The 22,105-nt window shown below is 46.4% G+C and overlaps 1 protein-coding gene across 1 annotated transcript in view; it reads left to right on the plus strand.

Moving 5' to 3' along the window:
• LOC120246269 (cartilage associated protein) overlaps positions 1–22,105 on the plus strand; it is a 31,123-nt gene that overhangs the window by 7,195 nt on the left and 1,823 nt on the right. Inside the window, exons 2-7 of the mRNA XM_039253738.1 lie at positions 2,684–2,762; positions 3,438–3,587; positions 6,718–6,889; positions 10,049–10,177; positions 13,351–13,496; positions 15,042–15,125. Of these exons, the coding sequence (XP_039109669.1) occupies positions 2,684–2,762; positions 3,438–3,587; positions 6,718–6,889; positions 10,049–10,177; positions 13,351–13,496; positions 15,042–15,125 (760 nt within the window). The remainder of the gene's footprint in view (positions 1–2,683; positions 2,763–3,437; positions 3,588–6,717; positions 6,890–10,048; positions 10,178–13,350; positions 13,497–15,041; positions 15,126–22,105) is intronic.

Raw genomic sequence — 22,105 nt, forward strand, 5'->3', positions numbered from 1 at the left:
CCGCCCCCAGAAGCAGGGCCCCGCCCTCAGAAGCCGGGGTCCGCCCCTAGAGCCGGGGTCCGCCCCCAGAAGCAGGGCACCGTCCCCAGAAGCAGGGCCCCGCCCTCAGAAGCCGGGGTCCGCCCCTAGAGCCGGGCCCCGTCCCCAGAGCCGGGCCCCGCCCCCCGCCGCGGCGGCCCCGCCTCCCCCTCCCTCGACCCCGCCTGCTGCCTCCCAGACCTGCCGAAGGAACCGTCCAACGTCTGTTCTTCTTAAATAGAGATGAAACTACTTTCCGGGCGGGGTTGTTCTGAGGCAGAGAGTTCGTTGTGCCCGATGACTGTTACCGGGCATTTGACAGGCTCCTCTTTTCTGTGTATACCGTTCAAGCCCCTTTTTTCCCCTCGAGCGGCGACTTTCAGGGAAGAGCGCCTGAGGTGCCGCCGAGCCTCTTTGAAAGAGAAGGAAGTGGAGGCCACGCGCCCGCGGGGGGAGCGGACGGTGCCCCGCGGTTCGTCCGCGGGGGCCTCTCCGCGTCTTCATCTAGAATTTCACACCGTTGTCTTTTCCCCCTTCTTTGCGGCCGCTATAGTTCTGTGATTGCTCGCTAAAAATAGCCACAAATTGCAGTTCTTGATCCTCTGAGCCCTTTCTCTGGGGACGCACAGGGTTTTGTTTTTTTTTCTCAATTTTTTTATGTCTTTATTTGTTTTGAAAGACAGAGACAGAAAGCCAGTGAAGGAGGGTCAGAGAGAGAGGGAGACCCAGAATCTGAAACAGGCTCCAGGGTCTGAGCTGTCAGCACAGAGCCCGACGTGGGGCTCGAACCCACGAACCGTGAGATCATGACCTGAGCCGAAGTCGGACACTTAACCAACAGAGCCACCCAGGCGCCCCCTGGGACGCACACTTTTAAGAATGGGCTGAATTCCCTGTTACTGGATAAAGTGACTTTAACTTGGCAGCTCTTTACCAGATTTTGCCAAGAAAGCTCTCTTAAAGCCCCGCTTCTACTGTACCTCGTGGGAAACGATTTTTAAAGGTATATATTGCATTTATGCTTCTATTTTAATGACTACAGAAATAGGTTCACGGCATATTCCAGACTCTGGAGGTAGAAGTTTTTTGGTTTTGTGTTTTGACTTTGCTTTGAGTCTGGCTGGACTGCAAGATCTGTTTTTCCTATTTTTGAAACAGAGCCACGTTCCGTTGCATTCATAAGAGCAACAAAATAGCACAAAACCCCAAATAGGTGAAAAGCTGAGTTATTTCTATGCTTACATTTTTATATAAGGTATCGGTTTTGTGAATGTTTGTTCTGGTAATAAAAAAAACACAACAGTTTTAAAATAGAACCAGGGGATAAGATTAATAAAGTTCTAGGACAGTGAAAAATGATGGCTGGCTCTTACCAGCCCTATTTTTTAAGCTAAAAATGACTCACTTAATACTCTCTTTTTTTGTATAGCTTTTTCCAGATTGCTGTCTGAACCAAATCTGCATGATATATCAAGGGGGAAATGTTTTATTTTTAAAGCTGGAGAATAGTAGAAACTGATTTCTTCACTATATACAGACGAATTTGAAACCAGAGGCATAGGGAGGAGGGGAAGAGGGTTTTACTTAATGTGGCCAGAAGGCAAAGGTTTTCTCCCTCCGCATGGTGTCTGTCCTCAAAGATTGGGATGGTCACGGCTACTCTTCAAAACCCTTTACTTAAACGTCAGTAAAATAGCACCTGTGTTGGTATTTTGAGATCTCTTATGGGGCAGGAAAAGGTTGAGAGTTTTGTTTGTAAGCCAGACTCTTCTCTTAGTTGCTTCAACTGCAAATCACTGAAGGAGTGATTTTAGCTGGGGTCACTGTGTGGTTTATTTTTTTCCTTGGCGATGTTTCTCTTTTCCGACTTGGTGTATGGGTGGGGGCCGTGGGTTTTATGTCATCAGCCTATGTTAGGTCCACATCACCAGCACTTAGTGCCCCCACCCTCTTCTCCAGAACCCGCCTGTCAGAGGTTGAGCAGAGCCCAACTTGAAGTGAATAAATCCCCCTCTCCTCTCCAGGAAGGGCTTCTATAGAACTCAGATCCCAAGTCAGCGACCTTAAAAATCCCATTCTGTGCCCTTTTTTCTGAGTGCTCTTCTGAGAGTTAGAGAATCCCGTTTCATTGGCAGAGGCTTTAAAGAGCTGCATTCATACCTCCTTCCGTTCCTTCTCGCTGGCAGACTAGCCTTTTTCCGGCCAGGAGGCTAAGGCCTTCTGTAGAACTCTTTCAAAGGCATTCCCACGCAGGCCACTCACTGCGGTTCCAAAACACCAGCGCAGACATCTGGGAGTCTGCCACCCATCGTTGCCACCCGTCACTTCTCGGGCGTAGCTACCGCCTCATCTCCAGGGACTGGGTGCCAATCCTGGGGCAATGTCATACAAATACATGCTACCTTTGATGCTCAGACACCCAGAATGCACCAAATATCCCTTTATTTTCTGCCTGCAAACCTCATCCCCACCTCCGAGCGGCCCTCTGGATTGGCTGAAGGAGCCTCTGTGCACAGACAGCGCCTCAGTGTGGGGGCCCTCTGCTCGTTGGTCGAGGGTCTGCCCAGGGAGGTGTCCGTACCCCTGTCCGCCTGCCCTCTGGAGCCCACACCCCAACACACGGTTCCCCCCGGAGGGCTTCTGCCTTCCTGGTCGCTGTCCACAGGGGTGCCCACCCGGAAGCTCCAGGGCCACAGACCTTCATCGATGTTGCCGGGAGATCGGGAAGCACGCCCGAGTGTACTGTACTGGAGGCAGGGATTTCTTTTTTCTGTTTTGCTCACTGTCACAGTCCCACTTCCTAGAATAGAAGCTGACATGCAGGAGGCTCTCAGTGAATGTTGGCTGAGTGAATGGAGAGGTGAATGGTGATGGGGTCATCGAGAAAGGTGAGGGTCTGTGAGAGATGTGGGAAAATAGTAATAGATTTAGGAATATATATGCATTTTGGGAAAGATTAATATATTTTTCTGGAATATGTGGTGTTGTCATACTGGGCAATGGGAGGGATGTTTAAGGGTGGTTATTTACAAAGGCTAGTAGTGATGCTAAGTGTGACTACCCCCCAGCCAAAAAGGCAAGGGAGAGAACAGGTCTGGGACATAGGAAGGAGGGTGATTATCTGGAAAGGGCCACTTTAAAAGGAGCTGTGACCTTCAGCGACGCCCAAGGTGACGGAAGGGAGGGGGCCAAGACACTAGACAATCCAACCTCACCCTCTTGCCTTCCTTCAGGCTCCCATGGGGGCTCCTGGCTGGCGAACCCCACTGGGAGCTGGAGAGCAAGAGACTGCAGATCTCTATGGGTCATGGAAGTCAATGAAACACAGTTCCTTGAAGGGCTGAACATTCTTGTTTTGCCAAATTCTTGTTTTGCTCATCTTCCACTGAGGAGAGCTCATCTTTCTTCATTGCACTTAGGCAAATAATCTTCCAAAAGCCATTGCCGCCGCTCACACCTTTCTACTGAAGCATCCAGATGACGAAATGATGAAGAGAAACATGGCATACTACAAGAGCCTGCCTGACGCCGAGGACTACATTAAGGACTTGGAAACCAAGTCCTATGAGGTAGTTTTGGGTTCTTAACACAGCCTATAGGACAGTGTGAGTGGCTGAAGAGGCCGGTCTTCATGAACAGCTATCGACGTCTAAGGGCCTCTAATAATTTTTGATGACACTGATGAATATTATGGCAACAAAAATGATGGGCATTTGAGCACAAAGGTGACCCATTTAAGAATGAGATTTTACATTCTATGATGTACCTAAAGCCACCTTTCCTTGAAATGCTGTATTTTAGAAATAAGGTCATTTGATCATTTGGGTTTTTTTTTTTAATGTTTTATTTATTTCTGAGAGAGAGAGACAGTGTGAGCAGGGGAGGGTCAGAGAGAGAGGGAGACACAGAATACGAAGCAGGCTCTAGGGTTTGAGCTGGCAGTCAGCACAGAGCTCAACGCGGGGCTCAAACCCATGAACCGTGAGATCATGACCTGAGCCGAAGTCGGCCACTTAACCGACTGAGCCACCCAGGCGCCCCTGATCATTTGGTTTTTAAGATAGAGGAATAAACACACAGTTTCTGATGAAACTAGAAGACATAACTTTTCTCACAGACACACACACACTGTATGTATTGAGGTGGAGAAGGAATCGAGGAGCTTGGAGGACTGACTTCATAGGTTAGAGACCACTGATCATCTGCAAAGGGGAGTCTCATGAGAGGGAATGCAGAAGAACCTAACCCCTTTGAGCACTTAATGTTGCGTGCAACTGTCAAGCATGGGTGCTGAGGGCATGGGTAACAAACAAGGGTAGGGAAGGGTTGAAAACAGAGGAGTGTGGGAGAGCCTTGGGTGGCTGAGTCAATTAAGCGTCCGACTTCGGCCCAGGTCACGATCTCGCAGTTCGAGACTTCGAGCCCCGCGTCAGGCTCTCTGCTGACAGCGCGGAGCCTGGAGTCTGTTTCACATTCTGTGTCTCTCCCTCTCTCCGCCCTACTTGCCCCCACCTCTCAGGCTCCGTCTCTCTCTGTCTCTGAAAAAAATGAATAAATCTTCAAAGAAACAAACGAACGAACAAAAAACCCAGAGGGATGTGTTCAAAGTATCCACAGGGAGCTGGTAGACCCCAACCACGGTCCAGGGTTTCCTGTGGTGTGACCAGACTGCAGGCTCACTTTTCGACTGGTGGGGACCCTCAGAATCTCTGTTCTGGGGGCCCTTCAGTTTTCCAGGGAAGAATTCTCCAGCCTTTTGCAGGACTGGTGGAGGGCCAGGCTTGTCTGCTGGTATCTGAGAGCCAGTCTGGGGAGAGGGATGGGGGCGCCACAGCCGAGCCAGAGACCTTACCTGCTTCCTGCCTCTCAGCCCCACGCCTCAACCCCCGCCCTCCCATGCCTGGTCCCCGACCCTCCAGCCCTCACGGATCACTGGTCTCCCGTGAGGAGCAGCTTTGGGAGGTGGGATCCCTTGGGTGGGTAGGTGGGTGCGAGAGGAAACCTAGGGCTCCCCGAGCCCCGTTCAGACTTTCAGCGCTGCCTTCCGCTGTGTGCCAGGCACCAGTCTCTGCTCGCCAGTGCCTGCACATGCCAACAGGCGTGCAGTGTAGTACGGTGTGTGGTGTGGGGGGGTCACTCCCCCCAGACCCTCCTCTGTGATCGTTTGACTTTCTGTCCTTCCAAGTGGTGGGTGACTGTGCTTAACTGCGGGTCGGCTGGACCCTTCCTTCCCTCTTCGGAGCCCTGGTGGCCGCGGTGGGGCGGCCCTCGTGTGCGGGCCGGGCCCCTGTCCACGGGCGGCTTTCCTCCTGCTGCCCTGCCCTGCTGCTCCTGCGGGCCCGCCGCCTGGGGTTGCTGCTCGGTGCCCGGTCAGCGCCCTGCCTGCCTCATCTCCAGGGGATGCCGCCTGCTCGGGAGGTTTGGGGAGGTCACCCTCGCAAGCTGACACCTTAAGCTTGGTGAAAAGTCCAGGTCGGAGGGGTGGCCCCTACATAACGCCGTTCTGGAGCAGCTGGAAAAGGACTCTGGGGGGCGGGAGGGCAGACCCTGCTCATCTCCAGGCTCACCTGACCCCCCACACTAGCAGGGTGGTGTATGTACCCAAGGTCTCTGCTTTTATCTTCGGAGACCAAGCGGCTTCCTCAGCCCCAGTTAGTCCTGTCTGTCTGGTCCAGTCAACAATTGGCAGGAAGTCCTTGCCGTCTCCACTGCCCGGCACAGTGCGTGGCTTTCCTCTTTTACACATAGCTGTTGGGGGAAGGGTCCCTGCTGTCACATTTCTATCTTTTCTTTGATTCCATTTTAAAAATCGGCTTTATTGAGATGTAACTTACTTAAAACGTATTCACCAATTTTAAAAGTGTTTAATTCGACGAGTTTTGGTGAAACTGTGCAATTGTGTCACTACCACCATAGTCACAGTATAGAATAGTTTCATGTCCCAGGGGGCGCCTGGGGGGCTCAGTCGGTTCAGCATCCGACTCGGGCTCAGGTCATGATCTTGCAGTTCCTGGGTTGGAGCCCTGCGTCAGGCTCTGTGCTGACAGCTCAGAGCCCGCTTCAGAGTCTATGTGTGTGTCTCCCTCTGCCCCTCCCGTCTCTCTCCCTCTCAGAAGTAAAAAAAAAAAAAAAAAAAAAAAAAAAAAAAAGGAATAGTTTCATCTCCTCTAAAATGTTCCCTCAATGGGGCGCCTGGGTGGCTCAGTCGGTTAAGCGTCCGACTTCCGCTCAGGTCAGATCTCACAGATCGTGGGTTCGAGCCCCGCATCAGGCTCTGTGCTGCCAGCTCAGAGCCTGGAGCTGCTTCAGATTCTGTGTCTCCCTCCCTCTGCCCCTCCCCCACTCACGCTCTGTCTCTCTCTGTCTCAAAATAAATAAACTATAAAAAATTAAAAAATAAAATAAAATAAAATGTTCCCTCAAGCCCCTTTCCAGTCAAGCCTTTTTCCCAACCCCCGGCCGTGGGAGGCCACTGTTCTGATCTTACCGTCGAGCCCCTCCTGCTTTTTGAATTAAATGAGGAGGTACCGTTCGTTGTACACAGGACAGAAACAGCTAGAAAGAAGTCAGTTCCGGGTCGGCTCCTAGTTCGGTCAGGTGGGCGGGGCTTGCTGGGCACTGAGGGGGCGGGGCTCCACGCTGCCCCGCCTCCTTCGCGGCTGCAGCGCCCCCCCCCCCCCCGCCCCCCCTGCCTTCCAGAGCCTGTTCATCCGAGCCGTGCGAGCCTACAACGGCGAGAACTGGAGGACCTCGGTCACGGACATGGAGCTGGCGCTTCCCGACTTCTTCAAGGCGTTTTACGAGTGTCTGGCGGCCTGCGAGGGCTCCAGGGAGATCACGGACTTCAAGGACTTCTACCTTTCCGTTGCAGGTCGGTGGGCGCCCGGTGGCGTCTGCGCGCCTCCCTGGGGGCTTGGCTGACCTCGGCGGAGCCTTGGCGCTTCCCTCTGGCGGGTGGGTAGCTGGGCAGGCACTGTGTAATTGACCTAGCAGGGGCTTCTGGGGAGATAAGTGAGTCCAGTGTCCGGGCCCGGGCCTGGAAAGCGGGCCCGCCGGATCAGCCCTGCAGGCCCACGGATGCCGCACGGGCGTTTGGAAGAAAGAAGAAGGGGCCCAAGAGCGACTCATGACCCTCGTTATACAAAGCGTTACCACGTTAGGCATCTGCGAGCGTGTGGTCCATTGTCGTACCGCCACCGCCACCATCCACCTCCCCAAGGGGAAAGTCTGCGCCCAGTGACCACCAGCTCCCACCCTCCTTCCCCCAGCCCCTGACCGCCACCGTTCTACTTCCCGTCTCTAGGAATTTGGCTGCTCTAGGTACCTCGGATAAGCGGAATTATATAGTGTTTGTCCTTTTGTGACTGGCTTATTTTACTTAGCGTAACATCCTCAAGTTTCAAAAATATTGTCACAAATTGGTCGCCTTTTATGTTTATTTATTTAACGTTTATTTATTTTTTAAAATTATTATTTTTTTAAAAATGTCTTGTTGATTATTTTTGAGAGACAGAGAGACACAATGCGAATGGGAGAGGAGTAGAGAGAGAGGGAGACACGGAATCCGAAGCAGGCTCCAGGCTCTGAGCTGTCAGCACAGAGCCCCGTGCACGGCTGGAACCCACCCATCACCCACCCACCGTGGGATCATGACCTGAGTCAAAGTCAGATGCTTAACCGACTGAGCCCCCCAGGCACCCCTATGCTATTGATTTTCTTTATGCCATTGATATTTTTTAAGAATATAAGCCACTCACTTTATAGACTGTCCCTTGGTATGACTTTCTACTCTGTGTCCTCACAATTATATTCAGGTTGTGCACTTTGGGCTGGAACATTACGGAAGTATGCTTCTCAGGGTATCGCATCCAGATGTACATGGTGTCTGTTTGCTCCGTACTGTGATGTTCGTTTTTGAGCACTGGTTAAGATACTTCCAGTTCCCAGTTTCTCTACAGTACTGTTTTTCCTTTTGATATTCATACATAATTTGTGAAGAGATACTTCAAGACTCGGACAATTTGTTGTCCGAACTAAATCTACACCCCCTCCCCCACTACCACACACATACCGATTTAGCATGTTCGGAAGGTTCTTGCCTGATTCTTTTTTCTCTATAAAGTTTGTGTATATACATATATGTTTTTCTGTATTTTTATGTTTGCTTCTTTCATACCAAATAGGTACCATACTTTATACGCTGTTCTGTTCTTTGTTTTTTTCCACTTAGCAGTATATCTACGTAGCACCTAGAGATAGTCTTTCTTTTTTATTGTTGCTGAGTACTCCATTGAGGGGTGGGGGAAATAATACTCCACAGTTTATTGGGGCGCCCGGGTGGCTCAGTGGGTTAAGTGTCCGACTTCAGCTCAGGTCATGATCTTATAGTCAGTGAGTTCGAGCCCCACATCAGGCTCTGTGCTGACAGCTCAGAGCCTGGAGCCTGCTTCGGATTCTGTGTCTCCCTCTTTCTCAGTTCCTTCGCCACTCAGGCTCTGTCTCTCGCTGTCTCTCAAAAAGGAATACATGTTAAAAAAATTTTTTAAAAATACTCCACAGTTATTCAGTTATCTGATGGACGTTTGGTTTGTGCCAATCTTTTGCTATTACATGTAATATTGCAAAGGGGAATTTAAAGTTTTTTTTGTTTTTGCAAAATGTGGAGGTATGTTTTCAAAGTCAACATAAGTGGGATTGATAGTTCAAAGAGTAGATGCCTCTGTAAATTATTTAGTATTTTATGGTACCATTTTGTATTCCTACCAAAAGTGTAGGAGAGTCCCTGTCCTCCACAGTCTTGTCAACAAAATATGCACCATCATCCTGGCCTCTTCTGCTTCTGACTGCGTCGGGGGAGAAAAGGAAAAGGGCCAAGGATCATGTGGGGGACTTTGGAGACCAGTCCCAGAAGTGGTGGAAGTAGCATTCATTAGTTGTTGCTGTCCACATTTCAGTGGCACAATTACTCATATGGCCCCAACCAAACTGCAAAGGAGGCTGGGAAATGTAGTCTTTGACATCTTTCTGTTATATGTAGGTCTATCTATTCTCTTTGAAAGGGTGTATAGATTCTGTGGTTTGTCTGCACCATAGCTGAGTAATACTAGCCTGTTGATTGGCATTTAGGTTACTTCCAAGTCTGTTTGCTGTTACAAACGTTGCCTGTGTGTGCCTATGTCTGAAGAAAGTTTCCTAGACGGAGACTGCTGGGTCTGAGAACTTGTGTATTTTAACTTTGATACATTTTGCCAAGTTCGTCTCTAAAACCTGTGTTCCTGTTTTGCTTCTATCAGCAGAATATGAGACTGTGAGTTTCACCATTTTCTTTCTAAGCCTGAGTGTTACCAAATTTTAAAAATTTTGCCTATTTATTTATTTGTTTGTTTTTAATGTTTTATTTATTTCTGAGAGAGAGAGACAGCGTGAACAGGGGAGGCTCAGAGAGAGAGAGGGAGACACAGAATCTGAAACAGGCTCCAGGCTCTGAGCTGTCAGCACAGAGCCTGATGTGGGGCTTGAACTCACAAACCATGAGATCATGACCTGAGCCGAAGTTGGATGCTTAACCGACTGAGCCACCCAGGGACCCTGGACTGTGTTTCTTCATTACAAATGAAGTGTAACATCTTTTCCCAATGTTTATCAATCATGTTTTCCATGTCTTTTCTGTGAACATCCTGTGGTCATTTTTAAATTGGGTGTTTGTCTTCTTCTCACTGATTTTAAGGAACTTTGTATATTAAGGATTTTAGCCCATTTATCCTAAGTGTTGCAACTATTTTACCTTTATTATCTTTACCTTTTGCCGGGATCATGAGGGAGAGGGGGCAGAAGTAGTTTCAAGGAACTAATGAACGCAGGGCTGCCTGGTTGGCTCAGTTGGTGGAGCCTGTGACTCTTGATCTCGGGGTGGTGAGTTCAGGTTCCACGTTGGGTACAGAAGTGACTTAAAAACTAGAAAACAAAAACAAAACAACAAAAAAGAAACCAATGAATGTACTGCTCTGAAAACCCGTGTGTATTCTTTCAGATCATTATGTAGAAGTCCTGGAATGCAAAATACAGTGCGAAAAGAACCTGACCCCCGTTGTAGGAGGCTACCCAGTGGAGAAGTTTGTGGCCACCATGTATCATTATTTGCAGTTTGCTTATTATAAATGTGAGTAATGCTCTTCCACAGGATGTTGGGCAAAGTTCTCAATCCTCCTGTGACTCGACCTCCCCGTCTGTACAAATAGGGCTGAGAACGCTTAACCTCTGGTCAAGGTCACGTTCACAGCCCCATTGCCGGGCCTCGCACAGAAAGGTAGCAAGGCCTGGTGATTCAGGGCTCAGACCCTCGGTTTAAATCTCGGCTTCATCACTTACTAACTTCTCTGTGTCTCGGGTCCTCATGTGTAAATTAGAGGTCACTGTACAACCTCCTGAGGCTGTCACGAGGGCTACATGAGTTGACAGGTGTGGAATGCTTAGGGTATTCGTACACTGGTCCATGGCAAACCTCTATAAAGTATTTGTCCTTTTTATTATTATTTCCTCCCTCTCATCAGCCTTACTTTGCAGACTGACCGTTACTCCATTTGGTCCTCCGCTGGCCTGAAATTGGAGTTAATCGATCAGAGCATTCCAAGGAGTTACAGGGAAACAAATGTGAGAGAAGGGGGTTCAGAGTTGAGACTTGAGTGTCTTTTCACCCTCCCCTTCTCTCCCTGTAACTGACGTTGTCGAGCGCCCCTTGTTTGAGCCTTGTGTACCTTCCGGTGCCGTGACGAGCGCTGGAAGGTCCTTCCGTCCAGGGAGGGGCTGGTCGCGGGGACTCAGAGTGCCAGGTGGCCTGGGCTCCCGCAGCCCTGTCTCCCTACTGTGGCTGTTGTGTTCTTCGTCCAGATCCCTCTTCCCGCCAAGGCCACCTGCCTTTTTGTCCCACCTCCTGTCACTCTTCAGCGTGCTCTGGAAGATTTGCCTGCTGAAGGTTAAAAAAGGGCCCCCCCAAAAAGATTTCTACTGTATGTATATATGTATATGTACATGTATATGTGATATAATATATTGATACATATATACATATGAATGCTTTACATTTTTAATTTCCATCATCAGAATTGTTCCTGAGAAGGCTGGGTAGGCCGTCCTTTATACCAGAGCTTTGGGAGTAAGGGAAATGGGCTCTTCGAGCCGTGAACCTGCTATTACGACAGCCTGGCCCTCCCCTAAGGATGCAACGAAATGTCCTTGCTTGGGACATCTCAGGTCAACAGGAGGGGAGGTGTGTCTTCCGCAGGTGTCCTTCGCCTTGCGCAGAGGGTAGGGATGAAGTTTTATTCACCCCCGTAATCCTAGCACCAGCTGTTTGGTGAAAGACAATTTACACGGAGGACAACAGTCTTATTCTGTATAATCTCTGGACGTGCTTTCACGTGAGACGGTGTGAAGCTCACAGCAGGTCCCCAGCAAAAATATATTTGGGTGCATTTCAGTGTTGAGGGGACGATTTTTTCCTATGCAGTATTTTTGCTTATGAAGAGGCCTCTTTTTTAGTGTAAGTGATTGATTAGTGCTTTCTTTCAAAAAGGCTTATAGTTACAGGCAACGAAACATCTCGGAGATGCACAGAGAACCATCCAAAGCAAGCCACGTGTTCCTCTCTCCCTATACTCCTCTCCCCAGTCCCAGTGTTAGCTTGTATTTCTCCATACTTGAAAGAGCCCTGTTTTGTTCTGTTTTAAGATTTTATTTTTAAGTACTCTCTACCCGCAGCATGCAGCTCACGAGTCCAATAGTCACATACTGCACTGACTGAGCCAGCCAGGTGCCCCGGGAAGAGCCTTGTTTTAATGAGTATCATGGACAGTCATGTACATTTTTTAAACTTATTCTGGAAACTTAAAATCATACGTTAGAGAGAGTGGTAGTATGCCCTTCACCCAGCTTCAACTTTTGCCAACACTTTGCCAATCTTGGATTTGCAGTTTGAAAGTTTTCTGTTGGATGAAAACACAAGCTTGTGTTTTAGTTGTTGTTGTTAATAAGCTAGTGGTTTTATTTCATTTTCACAAAAAATCTGTGTTGGCACCACCCCGAGCTAGGCCCCGGGTTGGACTTTGAAACCCAGGGAAGAATCCATCAGGTGTTCTAGCCCTCTGAGCCCGGCTGGGTGCCGTGTGCACAAAGCCAGAACAGGAACAGTTTAAGAATGTTCCAGATAATCCAGGCTCTGGCAGCAACCGGGTCCTCGAAATTCTCACAGGCTCAGAAAATCGCCCTGCGTCTAGGAAACTGTGGCAATAACTTATAAACACTGGTAGAGCAAAACCTCTAGATCTGTTTGCTGCTTCAAAAGAAAATCTTTGCTTTCTGGGTTTATAGGTAAACAGTATGAGTTAACATTTACTTCCTGAAGTTGGCTTCTTGGAAGTCGGTCCTGTTGTGAACTATTATCTACATGATCTGCCACTCTAAATTTTTTGAGGGCAGGTGTTGTTAATTTACACTTGAACCCCGGCCCTGCAATGCCTTGACATAGTGCCTGTCTCAGCCTTGTAGACCTTGTGAATAGCACGAGCCCTTACGTGCTGCTTTAAGGTTGTTGTTACAGAAAACAGCCACTAGGCGGCACAATTTATTCATACCCAAGTTTTGGTTACTCCTGGCCAAGCTGAGCTTTAGCAAAGGCGGTGTTCTGGGTTGTAAATTGGAGTGTAATGTGTCAGGATAAATGACCAGGGGCTTATGGCTTATCACCCCTTTCTCCTCAGCCACGCAAAACAAATCCCAGCCCCTGCAGATCCCCTGTGCTGAAGGTGCTATTGTAGGTGCGGCAACTCTAAGGCGGGGCGCTAGAGGTGGGAACCCCAGGACATGTCAGTACCAGGTGGCTTCAGATCTCTTCCAGCCCAGAGGGCCCACCACCCTTTGGGTTTCCCAGCTTTGGGAGCTATGGGAGGGCCGCCTGGAGCTGGGGTGGGGGGGGTGCTATTCACATGGGACCCAGGCACATCCTCCCTTCCTCCCTCAGCCCGGGAGGACAGTCCAGGCCTTGCGACCCAGCCTTCCCGGCCCAGGCCAGTGGATCCTCAAGTGCAGTATAATAGACATTTCTGCAAAGGCGTCTGCCTAACGAGGAACTTCCATGTTTGAAACCACTCGCCAGGCTGCTTTGGGGACCCGGTCTGTGGCCTGCGCAGCCAGGGATGGTCCCTCACAGGTTTCCCGAGGAGGGGAGGTGCCGAAGGGGCTGGAGCAGGGGCGTTGTCTTCAGGCAGCTGTGCTGATGGGGGGGATTTCAGGGCAGGGGGTGCTGATTTCCTGTTCCTCTTCTCTCCCCGGCCTCAGTGAACGACCTGAAGAACGCGGCCCCCTGTGCGGTCAGCTACCTGCTCTTTGACCACAGCGACAAGGTCATGCAGCAGAACCTGGTGTATTACCAGTACCACAGGGACAAGTGGGGCCTCTCAGACGAGCACTTCCAGCCCAGACCTGTAGGTGGCGTTTCTTCTCACGTTCAGGATGCTGACGCAGCCTTAGTGCCGCAACGGAGGGGGACTCCTCTCCTTCTGTCGTTTTGTTTTGTTTTGTTTTGTTTTGTTTTTGTCCTTTAACATTTTACTGCTCTATTCTGATTCCTAAAGCAGTAGAAATTACCCATGTCCAACATGACAAAAATGTTTTACTTAGAAAGTGAAATTCTTTCCAAGTCCCGTACCTTTTCTCTACCCCCTGCTTTACAGCTTATATATATAGCACATCAGTTTTTTGTTTTTACGGAAACAGGGTCTTGTGCACGTTGCTTTGTCTTTCTGACGATTCCTTGTGCATGTTTTCCGCATTACCTTCATACCCTGACTTGTGTTTTCGCACGTCCAAGGCAGGTTTGTTTATGGCTGGACCATCATCTAATTCACTTGATGGTCAGGCCCAGCTTGGCGTGTGTTGCCAGGGAGCTCCAGGGATTATATATTGCTTTTTAAAAAATTTTTAAAATTTTTGAGAGCAAGGCAGAGAGAGTGCGCGAGTGGGGGAGGGGCAGAGAGAGGACAGAGGATCCAAGGTGGGCTCTGCCCTGACTGTGGGGGTCGAACTAAAGAACCGTGAGATCATGACCTGAACTGAAGTCGGATACCTAACCGACTGAGCCACCCAGACACCCCCTATATTACTTTTATTTTTATTTATTTATTTATTGATTTATTTATTTTAAATATTTTTATTTATTTCTAGGAGAGAGAGAGAGACAGCGTGAGCAGGGGAGGGTCAGAGAGAGAGGGAGTCACAGACTGAAACAGGCTCCAGGCTCTGAGCTGGCAGTCAGCACAGAGCCCGACGCGGGGCTCGAACCCACAAACTGCGAGATCATGACCTAAGCGAAAGTCGGACGCTTAACCGACTAAGCCACCCAGGTGCCCCTATTTATTTATTTTTAAAATTTTTTAAAATTTATTTCTAGGAGAGAGAGAGAGAGAGACAGCGTGAGCAGGGGAGGGTCAGAGAGAGAGGGAGACACAGACTCTGAAATAGGCTCCAGGCTCTGAGCTGGCAGTCAGCACAGAACCGCGAGATCATGACCTAAGCGAAAGTCGGACGCTCAACCGACTAAGCCACTCACGCGCCCCATCCCCCTATATTACTTTTAAAAGAGCCTTTGAAATTGGCCTTTGCTCCTAACTTGTTTTTCCATTGGGATTTTTATGTGCTCTCCTGGTTTGTTGTCCATACTTTTCCTTCATACCTCACTCCCGTGCTAACACGCATACACACTTGCTCTCTCGCTCTCCCCCACTCTCTTACTCAGGGCTGGCTGCTCTTTTTAAATTGAGATATAATTCATATATAGTAAAACTCATGCTTTTAACATGTACAGTTGAGTGGCTTCTAGCATGTTCACGGAGCTGTACAGCCATGACTCCACTCTCCAGTCGGAAACACTTGCATCACCCCCAAAGGAAATCCACACCCTTTCCCCCTCCTCCCCGTTCTGACACTGGAAGGCCGGCCATGGAAACTGTTCTCTGTCTGTGTCTCAACAGGAAGCAGTTCAGTTCTTTAACGTGACTACGCTCCAGAAAGAGCTGTATGACTTCGCTAAGGAGAACATAATGGATGATGATGAAGTAAGTTTGCGCGGGTAGCACACGTCTGGCTCAGAGAAAATATTACTCACATCTTTGCTCAAGTCACTGGAAGCACCACAGCCCTGCAGCAGAAGGGGACCTGGAGAAATTCGGTCTCTGTGGGCGTTGTAAAGGAAGTTAGGGCACCGGGGAGCGGAAAGCCGGCTTTCTAGGAGACACAGGCCGCAGCCCCGCTTTCCCCACAGTGAGTGTGGAGGAGCCTGTCAGGGAGGTCACCAACATATCCGTTTCTAACTTTATAAAAACACAGTGGATTTTCAATTGCTCAGTGCCCTGAACACCTTGGAAACCCTCACCCCAATTCTTCTGCGCTATGATTACCTCTTTTTGTGGATTAGGTCCTTGCTGTGCGGTATTTTATCGTTCTCTGAGATTGCTTGACCTTCCCGATTTCAGCTGACTCCTTTTTTGAGGAAGACTCTGCCGCTGGGAGCATTTGGAACGGGGCAGCCTCGTCACAGAAGAGTCCTCGTTGGGGGCAGTATTCAGGGAGATGTATTTGAAACAACCTAGGTCCCTAGCACCCTCTAGGTGTGCTAGACTCTCCGGCTGTTGGTGTGTGTTCTGACCTGACCCCTCACCTCTGAGCAGCTAGGCGAGACCCACAGGCTCAGGGCCTTGGGTCTTCTCTTTCCACTGCCTTGGGTTGCGGTGGAGCGCTTCTAACTAAGATATTGTGGGATTTGTTTTGGGTGCACAAATTTGCAGGGGGTGCAATGTCACTGGTATTCATTGGATTTCCCAGAGCTTCTTTTCTTCATTTATAAAACGAGATTAATAACGCTGACTGCATGGGGTTGGGAAAATGCAATTCTGTGCTGCATGTGGAAGAGATTTATAGGCTGGGAGATGACCGTTGTGGCATGTGTCTGAGAAGCAGAGCGGGAGATAAGGTCACAAGGATGCTGTAAAGGAAGGAGAGCCGGCGTGATACAAACAGAGTTGACCATTGTTGTTTGGAATGTGGAGAAAACTCTATTTAGAAACAGGGAGAGCTGAGTTCCTAATTATCTAGAGGAAGCCCCTACTGACATTTTGATATGTATACCTCCATTTTTTCTATACATTTTCCAATATATATTCATTACAAACCCAACTGTAATATATATCATGGCATTTCCATTTAATACTGTAATATGAGGCGCTTCCTTGTTATGTTTTTCTAGAACTTTATTGAAATATTATTCACACATCATAAATTCTCCTTTTTAAAGTACAAATATAGTGGTGTTTAGTGTACTCCCAAAGTCGGGCATCCACCATGACAATCTAACTTTAGAGCATTTCCAACCCCCCCAAAAGAAATCCCAAACCTGTTAGTAGTCTTGTTCCCCATTCCTTCTCCTCTGCCCACCACTCCCCTACCACTGCCCCCAACCCTTGGCAACACAAATCTACTCTCTGTGACTCTGGATTTGCCAGATCTGGACGTGTGTATAAATGGAATCATGTGGCATGTGGTCTTTTGTGACCAGCTTCTCTCACTGAGCCTAATGTTTTTAAGGTTCAACCATGTTGTAATATGTATTCTGTTACATGTAAATTTCCATTTTATTGCTGAATAGTATTCCACTGGATGGACATACCACCTTTTTGTTTACCTGTTCCTCTGTTGATGGACATTTGTACTGGGTTCTTTCCACTTCTGAGCCATTTTGAATAAGGACACTATGAACATTTGTGTCCATATTTTTGTTTGGACAAAAGTTTTTAATTCTCTTACAGACCAAGGAGTATATACGTGGAAGGGGAATTGCTGGGTAATACGGTAACTATACGGTTACCTTGTGGAGAAACTCCCAGACTGTTTTCCAAAGTGGCTGCACCATATTACATTCCCATAAAATTTCTTAAAAAAATTTTTTTAATGTTTTATTTATTTCTGAGAGAGAGAGAAATAGCGTGATCTGGGGAGGGTCAGAGAGAGAGGGAGGCACAGAATCTGAAACAGGCTCCAGGCTCTCAGCTAGCTGTCAGCACAGAGCCCGACATGGGGCTCAAACCCACGAACCGCGAGATCATGACCTGAGCCGAAGTCAGATGCTTAACTGACTGAGCCACCCAGGCGCCCCTCCATAAAATTTCTAACTTGCTACATCTTTGTCAGCATTTCTTGGTGTTTGTCTTTTCTCTTACAGCCTAGCAGGTAAGAAATAGTATCTCATTGAGGTTTGAGGTTTGAATGTTCATTTCCCTAATGACTAATCACATTGAGCATTCTTTCATATGCTTACTAGCCATTTGTGTATCTTCTTTGGAGAGATGTGTAGCCTGTTCAGACTCTGCCCATTTTTTATTTGGATTCCTTTTCTTTTTACTGTTGCATTATAAGAGTTCTTTATATATTCTGGTTATAAGTCCACTTGTCAGATAAATGAATTGCAAATATTATCCTGCAATTCGTGGGTTTCCTTTTCGTTTTCCTAGTAGTATCCGAAGGCATAAAAGTTTTAAATTCTGATGAGATTCCATGTATCTGTTTCTTCCTTTTTGCTTGTGTTTTGGTGTTAATCTCTAAGAAACTATCACTTAATTCAAGATCATGAAATTTTACTCCTTTTTTTTAAGATTTCTATAATTTTAAGACTTTAGATCTACAGTCTACTTTGAGTTGATTTTGCATATGATGTGAGGTAAGGGTCCAGTTTCATTCTTTTACATACGGGTAACCAGTTGCCCCAGGAGCATTTGTTGAAAAGACTTTCTTTCCCATTAATTTGTCTTGGTGCCCTTGTTGCAACTGACCATAAATGTGAGGGTTTATATCTGGGCTCTCAGTTCGAATCCATTGATCCGGATTTACCGCGCTGTCTTGAATACTGTAGCTTTGTACTACATCTTGAAACTGAAAATGTGAGTCTTCCGATTTCATTCTTCTTCTAGATGGCTTTGACTCTTCTTGGGTCCCTTGCATTTCCATATGATTTATAGGATCAGCTTGCCAATTTCTGTAAAAGTCAGCTGGGATTTTTGATAGGAATTGGGCTAAATCTGAAGATCCTTTGGATAGCATTGACATCTTTTTAAAAAAATTATTATTATTTTTTTAAAATTTACGTCCAAGTTAGTTAACAGATTGTGTAATAATAACTTCAGGACTAGAATTTAGTAATTCATCCTCTACATATAACACCCGGTACTCATCCCAATAAGTGTCCTCCATAATGCCCCTTGCCCATTTAGCCCATCCCCTACCCACAACCTCTCCAGCAACCCTCAGTTTGTTCTCTGTATTTAAGAATCTTTTACGGTTTGTCTCTCTCCCTGTTTTTATATTGTTTTTGCTTCCCTTATGTTCATCTGTTTTGTATCTTACTTTCCACATATGAGTGAAGTCATATATTTGTCTTTCTCTGACTTCTTTCACTTAGCCTAATACACTCTAGTTCCATCCATGTTGTTGCAAATGGCAAGATTTCATTCTTTTTGATCGCTGCGTAATATTCCGTTGTATATATATACCACATATTCTTTATCCATTTGTCAATCAATAACATTTGGGCTTTTTCCATACTTTGACTATTGTCAGTAGCGTTGCTGTAAACATTGGGGTGCATGTGTCCCTTTGAAACAGCACACCTGTATCCCTTGGATAAATACCTATTACTGCAATTGCTGGCTTGCAGGGTAGTTCTATTTTTAATTTTTTTGAAGAACTTCCATACTGTTTTCCAGAGTGGCTGCACCAATTTGCATTCCCACCAGCAGTGCCAAAGGGTTCCTCTTTCTCTGCATCCTTGTCAACATCTGTTGTTGCCTGCGTTGTTAATGTTAGTCATTCTGACAGGTGTGAGGTGGTATGATTGTGGTTTTGATTTGTATTTCCCTGATGATGAGTGATGTTGAGCATGTTTTAATGTGTCTGTTAAACATCTGGATGTCTTCTTTGGAGAAGTGTCTATTCATGTCTTTTGCCCATTTCTTTTTTTAAACTTTTTAAAAAATGTTTTACTTATTTCTAAGAGAGAGAAACAGTGTGAACAGGGGAGAGTCAGAGAGAGAGGGAGACACTGAGCCAGCCGTCAGCACAGAGCCCGATGCGGGGCTTGATCCCACAAACCATGAGATCATGACTTGAGCCAAAGTCAGACGCTTAACTGACTGAGCCACCCAGGCGCCCCCTTTTGCCCATTTCTTCACTGGATTATCTGTTTTTGGGGTGTCGAGTTTGAAACGTTTTTTATAGATTTTGGATACTAGCCCTTTATTTGATACATTATTTGGAAATATTTTCTCCCATTCCATTGGTTGCCTTTTAGTTTTGCTAACTGTTTCCTTTGCTGTGCAAAAGCTTTTTATCTTGATGAGGTCCCAGTTCATTTTTGCTTCTGTTTCCTTTGCCTCCAGAGATATGTCAAGTAAGAAGTTGCTGCAGCTGAGGTCAAAGAGTTTGTTGCCTGTTTTCTCCTCTAGGATTTTGATGACTTTCTGTCTTACATTTAGGTCTTTCAACCATTTTGAGTTTATTTTTGTGTATGGTATAAGAAAGTGGTCTGGGTCCATTCTTCTGCATGTCGCTGTCCGGTTTTCCTAACACCATTTGCTAAAGAGACTGTCTTTTTTTCCATTGGATATTCTTTCCTGCTTTGTCAAAGATGAGTTGGCCATACATTTGTGGGTTCAATTCTGGGTTCTCTATTCTGTTTCATTGATCTGTGTGTCTGTTTTTGTGCCAATACCATACTGTCTTGATGGTTACAGCCTGAAGTCCAGAATTGTGATGCCTCCAATTTAGTTTTCTTTTTAAGGTTTGCGTTGGCTATTCATGGTCTTTTCTAGTGCCATACAAATTTTAGGTTTGTTTGTTAGCTCCATGAAGAATGCTAGTGTTGTTTTGATAGGGATTGCAGATAGGATTGACATCTTAACAGTATTAAGTCTTCTGATCCATTAACATGGGATGTCTTTCCACTTCTGTAGGTCTCCTTTAATTTCCTTCAATAATGCTTTGTTACATTTCATTAAGAAATGAAATTTTGCAAATGGAATGTTTTCTTATTTTTATTTTCAATTGTTCACTGCTAGTAGATAGAAATACAGTTGATTTTCGTATATTGATATTATAATTCTGCAAGTTTGTGGAACTTGTTTATTCTAATTTTTCGTATATTGATATTATAATTCTGCAAGTTTGTGGAACTTGTTTATTCTAATAGTTGTGTGTATGTGTGGAGTTGCCTAGGAATTTCTATATACAAGATGATGTTATCTATGAATAGAGGTGGTTTTACTTCTTCTCTTTCAGTCTGGATGACTTTTATTTATTTCTCTTTGCTAATGGCCCTGACTAAAACCTCCAGTAAAATGTCGAATAGAAGTAGAGAGATTGGAAATCCCTGTTTTGTTCCCAATTTTAGAAGTAAAACATTTGCTGTTAGCATTAAGAATCTGTTAACTCCAGGTTTTTTGGTAGGTGCCCTCTGTCAGGTTGAGAAAGTTCCCCTTCTACTCCTAGTTTGTCAAATGTTTTTATCATGAAATGGTGTTGAATTTTGTCAGTTGCTTTCTTCTACATCTATTGAGACAATCGTGTGGCTTTTGTTAACCTTGTTAGTTAATGTTTATTATAAACATGACTTTTCAGTGACTAATAGTCCGTGGTATGGATTTTTAAGCTTTTTGTTTTTATAAGCATTTTAGGTTGCTTCCGTCTTTTTGCTTTCACAAATAACACAGCTGTGACTAAATTGGTTACATTTTTTCTGGTCATTTCCTTAGGATAAATTCCTATGGGTAGAATTCCTGGGTCTAAGGCTATGAACATTTTGAAGGTTTTTGATGTACACAAACAATATATTCAGAAAAATCATAGGTGTTAGAACAACAGGAAAACTTTATGATATTCAGCAAAGCTCTCTCTCACATCACAGATGAGGAAATAAATTCAGAAAGGTAAATGACTTACTCAAAGTAACACAGTTAGTTAGTAACCATCCATTGAACACCAGGATTATTCTAGGCTTTAAAATTCCTAGGATTTTTGCACTTGACACTGTCAAGATAAAGGAGTCTGTTGAAGGGCCTTAAAGTATTTAGCTTATTAATCAAAGCTTTAGAATTGTGTACAGCTACTTTCTTTTCCATGTATCAAATTATGGCAAGTAATTATTTGAAATAAATATAATCAATACAATAAAATTCTTAGCTTAATCTTTAAAATTCCAAAGGCAAAACACTACACTGAAACAAAACATCACTATGATTCAGCTACTGATGTTAGTGGCTTTTCCCTTTATTATCTTTGTGGGGTTGAAATGTGTTGTAAAAGCTCCTAAAAGTTTGCACACTAGCTAAAAAATTTGCAGATGCTTATTAGAGTCTCAGAAACTTTATAAAGCAGGTTGAAATAGATGCTTCAAGTTTCAGGTTCTGATGCTTGTTTGTTTCGGGGGATCTAAAATAGATGATCATTTGCAGGCCTGATTGACTGGGGGTGTACTCTCAGGGAGGAAAGGAGTGAGGGGCAGGGGAAAGAGCCATGAAAATACAAGACCTTGGCTGGAGTCGGGCTCAGTCTGATTCCATGGGCGCCCTGGGGCATGAACTGTACCATAGAGCTCATCTTGCATTCTGTAGGCACCGTATCATTCTCTCCGTGGTTGTTGGCAGCCTGGAGGGGTTGCGGTGTAAACTCCCTGGTAGGGCTGCTCCTTCTGGCCAAGATCAGTTGTCCAGAGAAGGGGCAGCTATAAGCCATCAGCAGCCATCCATCACCCCCAGCAGCGGGGAGGGGGGGGGCGGCGGGTGCACCCGAAAGTAGATCTGAGCTGGGCACGGACAGTCTCCACTCTAACGGGCCGCAGAGGGGGCTGTTTCTTTCATCTGTGTCACCTCGGGTACTTATTAGTGAGCTAAGAGCAAATGAAACCGTCACCCCAATGTCACAGCAGCCACATGGCAGGGAACAGTAACTCTGGGAGCAGCTGTCATGGCCATACATAAAATCCCTCTACTGTGTT

The sequence above is a fragment of the Hyaena hyaena genome, unplaced genomic scaffold, assembly GCF_003009895.1.
Source record: "Hyaena hyaena isolate Hyena2069 unplaced genomic scaffold, ASM300989v1 scaffold_459, whole genome shotgun sequence".
NCBI lineage: Eukaryota > Metazoa > Chordata > Mammalia > Carnivora > Hyaenidae > Hyaena > Hyaena hyaena.